Source organism: Ranitomeya imitator, chromosome 3 (assembly GCF_032444005.1).
Source record: "Ranitomeya imitator isolate aRanImi1 chromosome 3, aRanImi1.pri, whole genome shotgun sequence".
Classification (NCBI taxonomy): domain Eukaryota; kingdom Metazoa; phylum Chordata; class Amphibia; order Anura; family Dendrobatidae; genus Ranitomeya; species Ranitomeya imitator.
The window spans coordinates 737,265,916-737,281,061 of NC_091284.1; the positions used below are offsets into that span (position 1 = coordinate 737,265,916).

Consider the following 15,146-nt stretch of genomic DNA (forward strand, 5'->3'; position numbering starts at 1 on the left):
AATGTGTATGGCCAGCTACAGACTAACAAAGTCATAATCTGAAACTGGTGCAAGGGTGCCATTACATGTACAGATATCTGACCAATTTCTAGTATGAAGAAGATAGTGTCCAAAACGGTTGATGACGTATTATAGATTTATTCTGACAAATAAATTATCATTACGTTTTAACCCATTACAGGCCTTTGTCAAGCATGCACTTTCTACACTTTGTCCAGTCAGACCAATATGATTCTAAATTGGTTTGTGTAAATTGCTGTTTAATCTCATTGAAACGTCTCAATGTGCTGAAAAATCTTTCTGCCAGTCAAAATGTTTATCGGGTGTAAACAGATACCTCTTAGACAATATCATTCTAGGCAACATAAACATTTTATTTGCTGGTCAAATCTAACAAAAGATCAGTCTGTGGTTGTCAGGAATCTGTGTTTGTAAATCCAGCTTGAGTGACGTCATCTTTGTTGTTGCCTCAACCTACGTTCATTGTGCAGTTACTGCAAAATCCAATCCAAAGATGGAAGTCTACGGCCCCGAATCATCAAAGTGCTTTCGTCAGAAATCTAGCGTAAAACACTTAGATAGATTACAACATTTTTGGCATTTTCACACCAATTTTTCTCTGCTCCCTCAAAATTGTCATAGCTGTCATGGCAGAGGTGGAACGTCACAGCTCTTCTGATTCATGACAAACTGTGGTGTTCCTTACACCAAAAATCTTACTCAAGTCTCCGACACTGCACCTCTTAATGAATCATTCTCTTCTGACTGCAGCACGTCCCCCTTGTTCATGCCGGACTGGATGAATTGTTTCTTATTTCTAGGTCTCGTCTGTCATCGGGTGACACTGAGACCATGGGTTATAGCCAGGGCGGTGGAGTCTGAGTCGTGGAGTTGGAGTCATGGAAATTGAGGCGTTGGAGGTTTGGCTTACCGACTCCACAGCCCTGGTTATAGCTACCGCTACTAGAAGGTGGCCACTAAGTAGTAGTGTTTCTCCTTCCACCCGCTGTCCTCCTTCAGCCACTGAGCTGAATCTGTTTTAGTTTAGAGGCAGAAAGTCATGGGGGATTCTCAGTCAGCAGCCATTTTACACCTGTCCACACCTCCTTTTCTTAGAGACCTGAAATGTTGAGTTACTTGGGTTTTGAAAAACCATTCTGTAACACAAACCTAAGGGTATGTGCACACGTTCAGGATTTCTTGCAGAAACTTCCTGACAAAAACGGACATTTCTGCCAGAAATCTGCATGCGTTTTTTTCGCGTTTTTTTCCGGAGCTTCCCAATGCATTAAATAGCGGGAAAAACGCGAAGAAAATGCAAAATTAATTAGCATGCTGCTTTTTTTTTTTACCGCGATGAATTTTTTTTCGCAGAAAAAAACGCATCATGTGCACAAAAATTGCAGAAAACTTTCTAAATGTTAGGATGCATATGAATGCGTTTTTTATGCATTTTTATCGCGAAAAAAACGGGAAAAATCCTGAGCGTGTGCACATACCCTCAATTGAAAATGAGAAGATAAATCTTTTCTGTTTTTCATATTTTGGTAAATGAAGCTGCTTCTATTATTGCAGTCTATATAAATCTCCTGTACAATGAATTCAGTATTTTAGATGTGTGTGGGAGGGGGGACCTGTCTCATCCATTCAGTAAAATTCCAGACAGTGGCGCGGTTAGGAATCCAGGGCTCCCTGACCCCCATCCCACACAGACCTTTTTTTTTCCTAATAATATTCTATCTAAAAACTCCAGTATTTTAGAAATGGCCAGTGTTCATTTTTCTTGAGTCCTTGCAGTGCTAATGCTTCTAATGACGACAGATGAAGCCTGCGACTTCAGGATTGTATTGTGCGCAACTCAAGGTTAAGCGATGACTCATTATTCTCCATATCTAAAGCTGGGCTGCAGTTTTCTCAGTGGACAGATAGTTTTACTAAAACCAATCTGCTGTAATGAAACGATTACCGGGCCTGATTTTGTGATAAAAATGTATTTCGTCTTTGCACCGGTTTTTAATCAGGTTTTCAATGTATGCAACTATAAAATATTTTCAGTTTTTATACATTATTTATCATCTATGTTACGCATAATGTGCACGGGGTACATATGTAGTAACACGGTGTATACTCCTACTATTGAAGAATCTTGAGAAAGGCTCATTTGTAGCCAAAACATCTCCCAGACATGTGGGTTGATTAAAATCCTGCACATTTTTCCACTGAAACAATGGAGTGCTGCCTCTTTTTTTTTTTTTTTAATTCTACTCCTATTATTGTACATGGATACAGCGGAGGCCTGGTTGAATAGCCACAATGGTCACCAGACATTACCCAGACAGACTTTCTTTTGAGGAATCATCAAAGATTAGGTATATTTAAGAAACCCTTGCACAGTTTTAACATGATTATATTTCAACTATTATATCAACTGCACAGCTACCTCTGCTTCCCCTGTATTTTGAGTAATTCTAAAAGTTAAAAGGGTGTCTACAAATTTTTTTTTTTAAATCCACCCCCCCTCCAAAAAAAAAAAAATTAATAACAGTTGATCACAGTAAAGTCATGCGGCCAAATTGCAGCAATAAGCTGCAACTTGGTAAAAGCAGCTCCACCACAGGAGAAATTGAGTATGGCAACCATTGAAAAGATGTGGATAGACTGAATCTGTCTGCAAATTCTCTGCTTTGGCTAATGGGTGGAGATCAAGAGTTCTGTATATAAACTTCAATATTAATTCACAGGGTATTTGACAATAAGTCGTCCCATTTACATGTCAATGACAAACATACGAAACCGTATGAGATGAGCAGCTGGGACCCAATCTGTCTTTAAAAAAAAAAAACAAGAAGAAGAAAATATAGATGGAAAATAGGATGTTCTAAAGAGCTCACCGAATGGAGTCTGGCACCGTAATAACATGTGGCTGATGCAACCAGTCCATTAGTGACATTTATTCCCTCCTAAATATTCCACTGTGAGCGGTATTATTAAATGGAACCTGACAGCGGACGTCCCAAAAATTAGAAACTGTGAACTGAATTATAAAAATACAAATGTTTATTGAACAAATATAGAAAAAACAAGTAAAAAAATTCAGTGTTTGGAAAGAAAGAATGGTGATGACACAATGACACACCATTTGAAGGGTAAGCTTGCCCCCTTCAGCAAGAAAATAGCCAAACAAACCACACATCCACGATGTGATCACAAAATAGTTTAAACATTAATTTTCATAAACCTGCAGTAAGGAAAAATGACCTGCAGGTGGCACCACACTACCCCAAAGTACACTACCACAAAGCTGATTACAGAAAACAAATCCAAACAGATTGCACACTTCACTTCAGGTGAGTCACATATGCAAACACATTTGGAAACATGCACTGCTTATTCTTTTGGAAACATGCACTGCCTATTGTACATTTCAAGCTGCATTTGGAGCCCAGATCTGACATTGTTTGGGTTTGCAATTACTTTGCAGGATGACTAGGAAGAGGGGTATAAAAAGCAGGCCTCGAGGCAGGCCAACACGAACGAGATGTCCCATACCTCTTCAGACACCATCTCAGCGAACATCAAACCGGCTACATCCTCATGAACATTGGCAACAAAGACTTTAAAACCATAGACAGGCTCAACATAACAGAAAAAAACAACTACTAAGCAGTCATGAAATCCAACAATAACAACTTTATTAAATAAAATATATAAAAGACATAGTAAATCAGACAAACGGACTCAACTGGGCCAAAAGATGGTATACAGATAAAACCCACATAAAAAAGCCCAAGGTAGGGTATATCCCTGGTACTGGTCATGTACAGATATATCAATAAGGTGATAGTACAATCATGTGCAAAACATGTAGATGTCTATATATTACAAAAATCACAGCGTAGTCGCCCATAAATAAAGCACATCACCTATTCCTATCATAGTTTCAATTCATAGAATGCCTCTCATAGTACCTTATCACTGCAGACGCTGACACCCAGGTACACCCTTTCACCCCGACGCGCGTTTCGGTAGTGATACCTTCCTCAGGCTCAACAGAAGCACAGACAACATATAGTGAATCAGCATAGAACACTACTGCAAGAGCACTGTATTGATTTAGTTCCACCTGATTACTTCCTGTGTCTACAACAAGACATCTGTGCAATGAGGTGCCAACATTCACTTCCAAAGACATACTGTTGTGCTTCCTTATTACTTCCAGACAATGAAGTTAAAACCCACGGTGTTGGGAGTATGGATAAAGTATGTCCACATTGTTCCGCAAAGCTCTATTTAGGTGAAGTTGTGTGATTTTAAAATGCTCACTGTACCTCTGGATAAAATCCTTGAGGGGTGTGGTTCCCAAATCAGTGTCACTTGTGGGGGGGGGGGGGGTGTGCACTGTTTAGGCACATTAGGGGCTTTCCAAATGTGACAAAAAGTCAAACATTGCTCCTTCCCTCCCGAGCCCGGCCGTGTGCCCAAACACTAGATTTCCCCAGAAATGGGGTATCGGCGTACTAAGGAGAAATTGTGCAACATAAAAATAAATGAAAGTGAAAATAAAAAATTTGGGTCTAAAGAAAAATTTTTGTGAAGAAAATGAAATGTTAATTTTTTCCTTCCACATTGCCTCATTTCCTGTGGTGAAGTGCTTGAAGGATTAATATGGTTCTTGAATGTGGTTTTGCGCACACTGTGGGTGTAGTTTTTAGAACGGTGTCACTTTTGGGTAATTTCGGTTATGTAGGCCCCTCAAAGCCATGTCAAATGTGAGGTCGTCCCTAAAATAAATTATTTTGTAAATTTTGTTGGAAAAATGAGAAATCGTACGTCAACTTTTAACCCTTATAACATCCTAACAAAAAGAATTGTTTCAAAAATTGTGCTAATGTAAAGTAGACATGTGGGAAATGTTTTATCAACTATTTTGTGTGACATATCGCTCCGATTTAAGGGCATAAGAATTAAAAGTTTAAAACTTGTGTGAAATTTTCTAAATTTTCACAAAATTTCTGTTTTTGTTTTTTTGTTTTTTTTCCCCACAAATAAATGCAAGTCATATCGAAGACATTTTACCACTATCATGAAGTACTGGAGTAGCAAAAGATCACTGAAAATGAATAGGCAAATAGTTTTTATTAGAAAATCACATATAAAATCAGACTAGACGCAATACATAAAAACTTAAAGGGACACTGTCACCTGAATTTGGAGGGAACAATCTTCAGCCATGGAGGCGGGGTTTTTGGGTGTTTGATTCACCCTTTCCTTACCCGCTGGCTGCATGCTGGCTGCAATATTGGATTGAAGTTCATTCTCTGTCCTCCGTAGTACATGCCTGCACAAGGCAAGATTGCCTTGTGCAGGCATGTACTACGGAGGACAGAGAATGAACTTCAATCCAATATTGCAGCCAGCATGCAGCCAGCGGGTAAGGAAAGGGTGAATCAAAAACCCCGCCTCCATGGCTGAAGATTGTTCCCTCCAAATTCAGGTGACAGTGTCCCTTTAATAAGAGGAGACATGAAGGTAGGCAAGGGAGAGACTGTGGGTCAGTCTAGTACCTGGAGAACCAAGGTAAAAAGTGATTACAGTTAGGGTGAAATGGCATCAAGTAGGAGGCACTGTAGATAATTGTATGATATACACCAATAACCCAAAATGCCATAAGAAAAAGCACCTACTTACCCATGGTAGGTCCAAACCGCAACAGCCTTCCTTGTGAGCCAACGCAGTACGCATGTCTAATGACGTCATCGGGTGCTACGTTACCCGCATGCGCACAGCGTGGTGACTGCTGCGGAGGAAGTGACTGTCCATGTGTTTGGAGTCCGGGGTGTATGCTCCACTATTATCGGCGCCTTTCTTTTTCTGATTTATTGCTCTCACCAGACAGGGCACTTTTTCCTCACCCCTTTGATAAAGTGAGCACACGAAACGCGCGTCTGGCACCACAAGGGAGGTCCATTATTTGGAGTACTCTACTTTTGTGATTATATTTCTGTTACTTGTTGGGAGAGCCTAACCCTAATATGCTTTCATCCCTAATGCATATATTGTGCTTTTTGATTACTGTTTTAGCCACTATCATGAAGTGCAATATGTCACAAAAAAAACAGTCTCGGAAAAAGTGGGATCCGTTGAATTGTTCCAGAGTTCTAACCTTCTAATGTTTATCCATGAAGAATTATTTCTCCTTGCGGAGATTGACATGCTAAGCATTCCGAGATGAGGAGACTTAAAACCACAATGCTCCTTTGGGTAATATACTAATTATGCAAATTGTCTCTTCAGAGAGGAAGAGAGCTGGAACTCTAGTGTCACCTATTGGAAGGTAGCAATCCTACAAGTCAATGTTGACCCTTTAACCCATTACTTGCCAAATTAGAAATTTTCATTTAACGGATTTTTCAGAAAATGGCGTCCCCATTATTCAATTAAAAATGACAATGACATGATTTCCTATTTTGAAAACATTCATTTTACAAACACAACACAAAAAATTGGACCTAATTATAAAATTTATAAAATCTTAGTTGCTAGAAGCAAAAGATTAGGCGTCCCAAAAAAGGACATTAGTAGATAATGGGTTAACGAGCCTTGTCACATGACTTGGGATAATAGCCAAACCATTGACTTGTGGGATTGCTACCTTCCAAAAGGTGGCACTAAAGTTCTAGCTCTCTTCCTCTCTGAAGAGACAATTTGCATAATTAACATATTACCCAGAGGAGCATTGCAGCTTTAAGTCTCCTCATCTTGGCATGCTTGGCATGTCGATCTCCGCAAGGAGAAACGATACTTCTTGGATAACTGTCTGACGCCTCTCACACAGCCAAACCAGATCTCCGCTTTGCACTGACGAGGGGCAGTATCTGCAAATTGAGATTCTGGGTTGGCTATTATCCTAAGTCATTTGACAAGACTTGTTAAAGGGTCAACCTCCTAAAGTGACACTGGTCAGAATTGTAAAATTTGGCCTGGTCCTTAAGGGGTTAATATAGGTGAGGTTTTATAGTTTTGTGATGTTACGTTGATATAAATATATTTTACGCCCCGTAGTACTACTTTAAAGTTTTTTTTAATTACCTTTTATAAATTAACGATTTCATGCAGCGCAGCAGTCTGCGCACCGACCTTTCTGTCTTCAGCAAAATACAATAATTTTTATGGACCAGTATTCTGTGAATTATAGGGAACCTTTTTTTTTTTTTTTTTTTCTTCCTTTTCCCACTTTTGCTCTGTTCGGAGGTTACAATTTGCTGGTGATTATTAAACTGTAGGGCTAATGTTATAGTAAGATATTGATCTGCCCACTACAGTCTGTGCCGCTAATGATGGCCCCAGTAAGCTTTTGCATGGAGTGTGGAGCTAGTGCCGCTTCTCGTACATTTTTTTTTTTTTAATACATTTGGCTTTTTGTTATTAACCCATTCTAGTCCATTTGAATGTTTATGCTCACGCAGGCTTGTTTTTGGTTTGTTAGCACCAATTGAGATCACTTTTGCTCATGATCCTGGCTTTGGTGCTTGGTCCCAAGTTCTTTTCTAGATCTCTTTTTCAGGCTGACATAACTATTCCAACCTTCAATGAACTATAGCGAAGGATTGACGAAATCTATGCAAATTCCAAAGGGATATTATTTCCCTGATTAACATAAATTACCAGACTGTTCTCCATAGAAACTATTGAAATAGTTGTGTAGCTGTTCTGGTATTTGGTGCATCTTTATTAATGCTCCAAACAATACGTCCAGAGATGTTTTGTCTGTCTGTATAGTTGTCTTGCTTTCCTTTAGCTTCTGCATCAAGTCCTTGCGTGCCGTAATATTTCTTTTTGGGGGAGTTTTAAGCCAACCATGTAATGGTCTGTGCTCTGCTCTACTGTTTAAAGTGTGCAGTAATATAAGTGATTAAATACACAGTGCAGACCGGATCACTATTTTTATGTATTTATGTGCATAGAAGAAAATATCCAGCTTAACCGAATCCGTGAAAAAAAGTTTTTTTTTATTCACAAACTTAAACATGGAGGATACAAACTCAACGCGTTTCTGGAGACTAAGCTCCCGTAATCATGACTCAAGGGAGCTCAGTCTCCAGAACGCGTTGAGATTCTTACCCATATGGTTTGTGCTGAAGTTTGTATCCTCCATGTTTAAGTTTGTGTTACAAAGGTTAGTTATATCAACATACGTATATGCATATTTTTTTTTAAAATTTATTTCCAGGTGTCCGCCGGGAGGAAAAGAGGAAGTTCCCGGCCGGACACCTGGATTTAAGCCCTGTAGGAGTGGCCGTAGGACCACTCCCCTCTAGTAACCGCTGGCCAGCTGGGGGGTCTCCTAATTAGTGCATCACCAAGGGGGAGTGATGCTAGGGGGGAACTGGCACTGACATCGTTTCAATGCTGCTCTCTGCGTGCTCCCCAGTCAGAGGTGCGCTCCTTATACAGTACCGCGCCTGCCATTCTTTTTAATGCTTCTTTAGCACTTTCACAGTCGGGTTACCCAGCGTACCCACCTCAAAAAGATGTAGCATGCATAAATCCTATGAGGATCAGTCCAGACAGTGGATTCTAATCAAGATGTGAAGGTGCTAACAAAAGCAAGAATAGTCCATGGAGCGACGCACAGGGTCCATAAGACATGGTCATATACAGCCACTAAGGCAACTTTCACACTTTCGTTGGTACGTGCCCGTCGCAATGCGTCGGGCCGACGTACCGACTGACGTTGTGAAATTACTGCACGACGTGGGCAGCGGATTCAGTTTTTAACGCATCCGCTGCCCATTCTGCAGTCCGGGGAGGAGGGGACTGAGTTTCGTTTTGAACTTATTTTGTGTGTCGCGTCCGCCAAGACACGACGGATCCGACGGACGCGACGTGTGCCCATCCGTCGCGATCCGTCGCTAATACAAGTCTATGGGCAAAAACGCATCCTGCAAGCACATTTGCAGGATCCATTTTTTTTGCCCAAACCGACGGATTGCGACGGAGGAGAAAAGACGGGAGTGTGAAAGTAGCCTAACTTGTTGACTACTGGAATAGCCAACTGGGTACCGTCATCATCCTGTGTAAAAGCAAAAACTGTGGAAAGTGGGAGAGGATAAAATAGAGTGGGTCATACTGTGCAAATTTTTCTAAAGGTGAAAATGCAATCAAATAATTTGGAAGAAACTGATGTGTCCCCTCTAGATAGCCAGAGTCCAGTATGTGAGGATGCCAGTATGACCGTGTATTCATGTACCTGTTGGCTTTCTGTGTTTTGACAGTCTCCACTCCCTTTGAGTTATGCAGCGTAAGTGAACTAATACAGTGTGCGATGTGCAGCGTTATACGGCTGCTGACCGGCAGTGTAATAACCTATTTACACAGGCTGGCCCCGCTTCAGGTGCTCAATGATCAATCTCTGATAGACCCTTCTGTATATATAGGCTGCCATTAATCTTTGCTGCAAGTGTCCTGTTTAGAGAATGATGATTTTTGGGGCAAACCAATTGATCGTCTCACCTGCTGAACGATCAAAATATTTAGGCTGCATTCACACTAAGCGGTTATGCTGCTGATTTAAACCGCTAGGAAGCAGCCACTTGACGTCGCAAGGGAAGCAGCTGTTTCACCTACAAAGCTACACGGCCATTATGATTATCGCGCATTGCAGTGTAAATGCACCTTAGAATAATGGTATGTTAAGTTTCTATGGATCCTATTATTTCTCTCTGGATTTCTGTAGCAGTGACTTTCTGTGCGATCTCTCGTAATTCTTGCCTCCTGTTGTGTGCAAGCAAATGAATCTTGATATAGGAATAATTGCACTGCGCTAATCATACATATTTCCAATCCTCATGTCACAACTCACGGCGCTCTACCTGTACTGTATAATTATACATTTCAGATTCCTTTCATGCATTGTGCTGCTAATAAGTTTGGATGTTCCTTAATAATGGCACTAGGCAACCTGTGGCTTAACAGCTGTTATTGAGGATGACAGCCCCAAGCAAACCTACTGTTGTAGGAAGCCATGTGTTTTCTGCCGAAGTCAAAGTAGGCTTCTGACGCTTTACAGAATGAATATCTGTAAACTATTTGTTAATTCCGGTCGTTTCCTTATTTATTTATTTTTATCGTCACACCTCTGCAAATTCAGTGTTGATGCCACTATAATATTGGTTAATTAGGTTGAGCCCTGCTGCACATGCCTGGAACATAGCTCTGTTAGGGCAGGTGACCATGTATTCTATCATCCGAGATAATCTGGGCTATTATGCAATCATACCCCTGATCAACATTATCTCCATTTTGTCATTCTGCGGAATTCTGGCTGAACTCGTATATGTCATCCGACTGCAGTCCGATGGTTCCCATGCACGCATTTTACTTACATGGTTGAGTGCAATCCCAATAACAGATCAGACTTGGACACAAGGCTGTGGAGTTCAACTCGGTATAAAGGGGATCGACTCTTAAAATATATAATAAATTAGGTACAGGACAGTAGTTCCGTTCAGGATGTGCTGTAAATGTTTTCATAAGAATTTGGGAAAGTTATGAAATATCCGATAAGTGTCTGTTTCTGATCTAAGGATCTCTTGGCTCTGCTGATCTCTGCTGTTAGTGGAGAAGAATCGGTGCTGCACTTTATGCACATGCTCAGTAGTGACCAGTGCTGTGGAGTCAGGGAAATTGAGGAATCAGAGGTTTGGCTTACCTACTCTACAGCCCTGCTGGTACATGCAGTGATTTTCTTTCCCCTCTTGACGTGTGCACAGCCCCATAGAATAACATTCTTCCGAATGCGATATGTTTTTTTTGGATCGTGCTCGGAAGGAAAATACGATAGTCTGTACAAACCTTACATACGGTTGTAATTGAGAACACATAGAGATACCTGCGGCCTCCTTTAACTCTGCCTGAGTCCAATTACTCCAATTTCATACACAGGTTTTACACCACTTACTTTTTTTAAAATCATTCTTGGGCTAGGTCATCAATATCAGATCGATTGGGGGTCCAACACCCAGCAGTAAGAACAAATTCATAAATTGCTCACATTAAATTCTCACAATAGAAATTGTAAAAAGGTCTATTCAATAAAAGGAAATTCTTTTTGGCTCTGGTCACAATGGATTGCCCGGAGGTTTGATGCTGATCCAAAAGAGCAGTATGACCATACAGTGGTTGCCCGAGATATCCATGGCTCCTCTGTGGCCGTCACCATTGGAGGCTTGTAGATTTTCATCTTCGTCCCAGCCCTATTACAACCTGTAGACCTCATGGATGGAGCATTTTCTCCTGCTCATCATTGCTTGCTTCATGATTAATTAGGGTGAAAGACTGGGTTCTGAGGATCGAACACGCCAGCATCTGATGATGTTATTTTTTTAACATGTTGACATTTAATGCTTTAACTGGAAACAAAATCACTCGTATGTCCAAGTCAGGAAGTCTTTCTGCCTCTACTTGTTATGGTTTTTAAGTAGGCAAGAAGAGGAAATATAGGAACCCCAGAATCTGAATGCACCTCTGGAGACCTATAGGTCTGTAGATGAATGCTGTATATTTGGTCAATCCTGTTGGTCAATGAGACCTTTTTCTTTATATTCACAGCACTGAAGCAGTATCAAAATTGATTGCAAAAGTGCTGTTATTGTTTAACATTTTAAGTGAGCACTTCCTCCAAATTCCATCTTTCCAAAAGCGTCACCAGAGCCCCATGTTCTTCTTGCAGGACCAAGTCTTCAATGAAATGTTTACTAGTGAACAGACAGACGTAACCTCCATCCTTGCTGTTCTTGTATGTGTGCGTGTCGGGGGATGCAGAATAATGGTGTTATGGATTGTATTAGTACTGATATGCTGACATTAGGTTTGGGAATGAAGCCTACTTTTATGTAGTATACTAATGGACTATGTATAATGTACATAGTTCTGTCCTATAAGACCAGTTTTGTTGAACCGGTTGGCAAACTGAATCTGAGTGTTGTGACTGCATAGTGAAGAGCAGGGGGCAGTGGTGACTTTGGTGGGATATGCGGGGCTCTGCTGTGACTACTAGTAGAAAAGGGATGTTATTTTATGAGAACTGTCGCTGTGATGCTGATTGATATGAATCCATGATGTGAAGGGATCCGCTCAGTGGCTGATGAATACTCACCCTATGAAATTTTCATAAAATGACACCTTGTGTGCTTTGGGGTGGGATGTGGGGGTAGGATCTTCTTCTCGTTCTTCGCCCCCAAAAACCCTCCCCCCCCCCTTCATCAGCCTCCTCTGCAGGTCACTGATTCTTGCCTCCATTTTTAAAATTCCTCGCCGCTGCCACCATTGTGTGCTGTGGGTAACCAGCGTCCTGTATGCAGGACTTCAATAAATTGGCGCCAGAGGCGGGGCTTCCGTAGATCAAGATTTTTGCGGAGTAAATTCGTCACCAAGCCAAAATGTCAATCTGCGCTTGCACCACATTACGTGCCATTTTGTTGAAGGACGCCGGCTTCCACTGTGTACACACTGCCGGTGTGGAATATTAAAAAGGAGGCATGTCACTGAATAAGCAGGGCAGGCTGTTGTGTGGGGGGGGGGCGGAGAACGAGAAGAAGACCCTGCCCCTAGTCCGGCCCGGAAGCACACTGGAGCACAGAAGATGTCATTTCTGAAAACTTCATAAGGTGAGTATTAAACAACCACTGAACAGATCCCTTCACATCAGGTATCATATCAATCAGCATCACAGTGCCATTATGGCCATGCCTTTAGTTTATTGGGCTCAGTCCTGCTGACTGCTTCTCTTTAACTACTGGCAGAGGACATGTGGGCCACTGCATTGACTTCAGGAGAGAGTGGAAACTGTGCTGTGACTACTAGAAAGGAAAAAGGCTATGACACACTGCTGTGACTGATGGAGGAGGAGGACACAGCAGTGACCAATGTACTGGAGATAGAGACAGTGATTGGACTTCCATGTAAACCCCAAAAATAAACATCCGATAAACTTCATGCGGGTTGTGTTCTCGCAGCAATCTTGCGATTACATCCTTGCTTTTATTTGTCTTTTCTGTGATTGTGATTCAGAACCGTGGATACTGATCAATGAACAATGTTTGTGCTGTGCGGCTTTATTATTTTTTGTGCTCATTATAGTTCTCCTTTGTCTTGTTTTCTTTCAGGTTATTTTGGTCCAGGTCAACCCAGGGGAAGCATTTACAATAAGAAGAGAAGATGGACAGTTTCAATGCATTACAGGTAAGAGCTTTCCTCAGTCTTTAGATAAAATAATTGTTTTCATATTTTCCCATTCGTTTATCAGGACATTTTCTTTCCTGCTCTGTGGATGTGGAAACCAGTCATGAGCCCTCGATTTTTGCATTGCCTCGCCCCTTGAAATGGACCCCTTTTCCTGCTAGATGTCTACAAGACTATGCCCCCAATTCATCAAAGAAATTTTGCCAGAATTCTGGTGTAAATTGCTTTGAAAAGTGTGCAAAATATCTGACAATCGGACTTGTGACATTTTTTTTTCTTGCAACTTTTGCCGTTTTCATTCCAGTTTCTCCCAGCTCTGCCATCATGGTCCGAGATAGGCCAGGGGTGCAGCGGGGGCTGTGAAGCCACAACTGGTCTAACTCCTGACAATCTATGGCATTTCTTAAGGTACCGTCACACTCAGCGACGCTGCAGCGATATAGACAACGAGCCGACCTAAACTAGATCGCTGCAGCGTCGCTGTTTAGGTCGCTGTAGAGACGTCAAACACAGGAGCTCCAGAACGATGCAGGAGCGATCCAGTGACGTAACGGCGACTCGCTTATCGTTCTCGCTGGTTGTTGGCTCCATGTAAAACATTGCTGGCATCGTTGCTTTTGATGTAAAACATGACGATACACGCCGGCCTGACGACGAAATAAAGTTCTGGACTTCTAGCTCCGACCAGCGATGGCACAGCGGGATCCAGATCGCTGCTGCGTGTCAAACACAACGAGATCGCTATCCAGGACGCTGCAACGTCACGGATCGTTGTCATTCTTGTTGCAAAGTTGCTGAGTGTGACGGTACCTTTACACCAGAAGTCTTACTCCAGTCCAAACTGGAGTAAGGTTTGTGGTAAGGTGCCCAGAGACGCACGACACGTGGCAGATGCTCATAATTCATTAAGACGTAAGCGCCTCCTAATGAATCGGGAGTGTCTGACTGCAACACCCCACCTGCCTCATCAAAACCAGCGAGAACATTGATGTTCTTAATTCTTAATTAATTGGGGCCTGGTTGTTTGATGTGACCTCATGAATTGTTCACTATAGTACGTGTATATAAATGTGAGGGATGCAACCTGCATTATTTCTGAAGGAAGATGCTGTTGTGTTCCTTGAGCGATCATTCTGCTTAGAACATTTTTCATTCACGTCTCCCATTATGTACAGAGCAGAAATATAGGAATGTAGGAGACTGACAGCAAAGTTGTTAATAATGTATGTTTTGTAGAAATCACTTGAAATGATTTTTTTCATCTTTTAGAGCAAACTAATTGATTATAGTTGTAGTTGTGTACCCTTCCATGCCTATACAACTTAGATAGTTGATATCTTCTTGATCACAGGGTCCAACCACTGGCAGCCCGGCAGTCCTGAAATTGGGGCTGTGGATCTAAGGAATTGGGCTCTGCAGAGCCCAGTCTTGAACGGGAGTGGAGGTGCACAAGCTCTCGGCTGTCCGAACTATCGACAATTAATTCCCTATCTCATGGATGGGGGATAACATTAATATTCTGGCATTAACCCTTTAACAGCAACTTTGTTTCCCAACGTCCCATACACATGAACACTAAACTAAGGGTTCTTAATGGGAGAAAGCTTCACCCAGGGAGAACAAAAAGGATCAGAGACTGAAATGCAAACTCCCCGGACATCATCTGTTGGTGGGCCCATACATATTAGATGACTGTCACGATTCATGTTTGGATCTGTGGCAGATCTGGTTTCCCTCAGATATAAACTTTTTTTCCTTTCTGGTCATTGGGGGTTAATGCAGTTTTCTCCCCCTGGTGGCCGCTGGTGTTATTGCATTGCTGCTGGGTCAGCTGATGTTTGACCACTCCCACCATCCTTTAGGCCACATTCACACGTTGTGTTCTGTCCTGCAGGTTCTCCCGC

The 15,146-nt window shown here is 41.7% G+C and overlaps 1 protein-coding gene across 2 annotated transcripts in view; it reads left to right on the forward strand.

The window, feature by feature from the left end:
* FNDC3A (fibronectin type III domain containing 3A) overlaps window positions 1-15,146 on the forward strand; it is a 365,351-nt gene that overhangs the window by 195,821 nt on the left and 154,384 nt on the right. For both annotated transcript variants that reach the window (XM_069758841.1, XM_069758840.1), the window contains exon 3: window positions 13,167-13,242. In XM_069758841.1, the coding sequence (XP_069614942.1) occupies window positions 13,167-13,242 (76 nt within the window). The remainder of the gene's footprint in view (window positions 1-13,166; window positions 13,243-15,146) is intronic.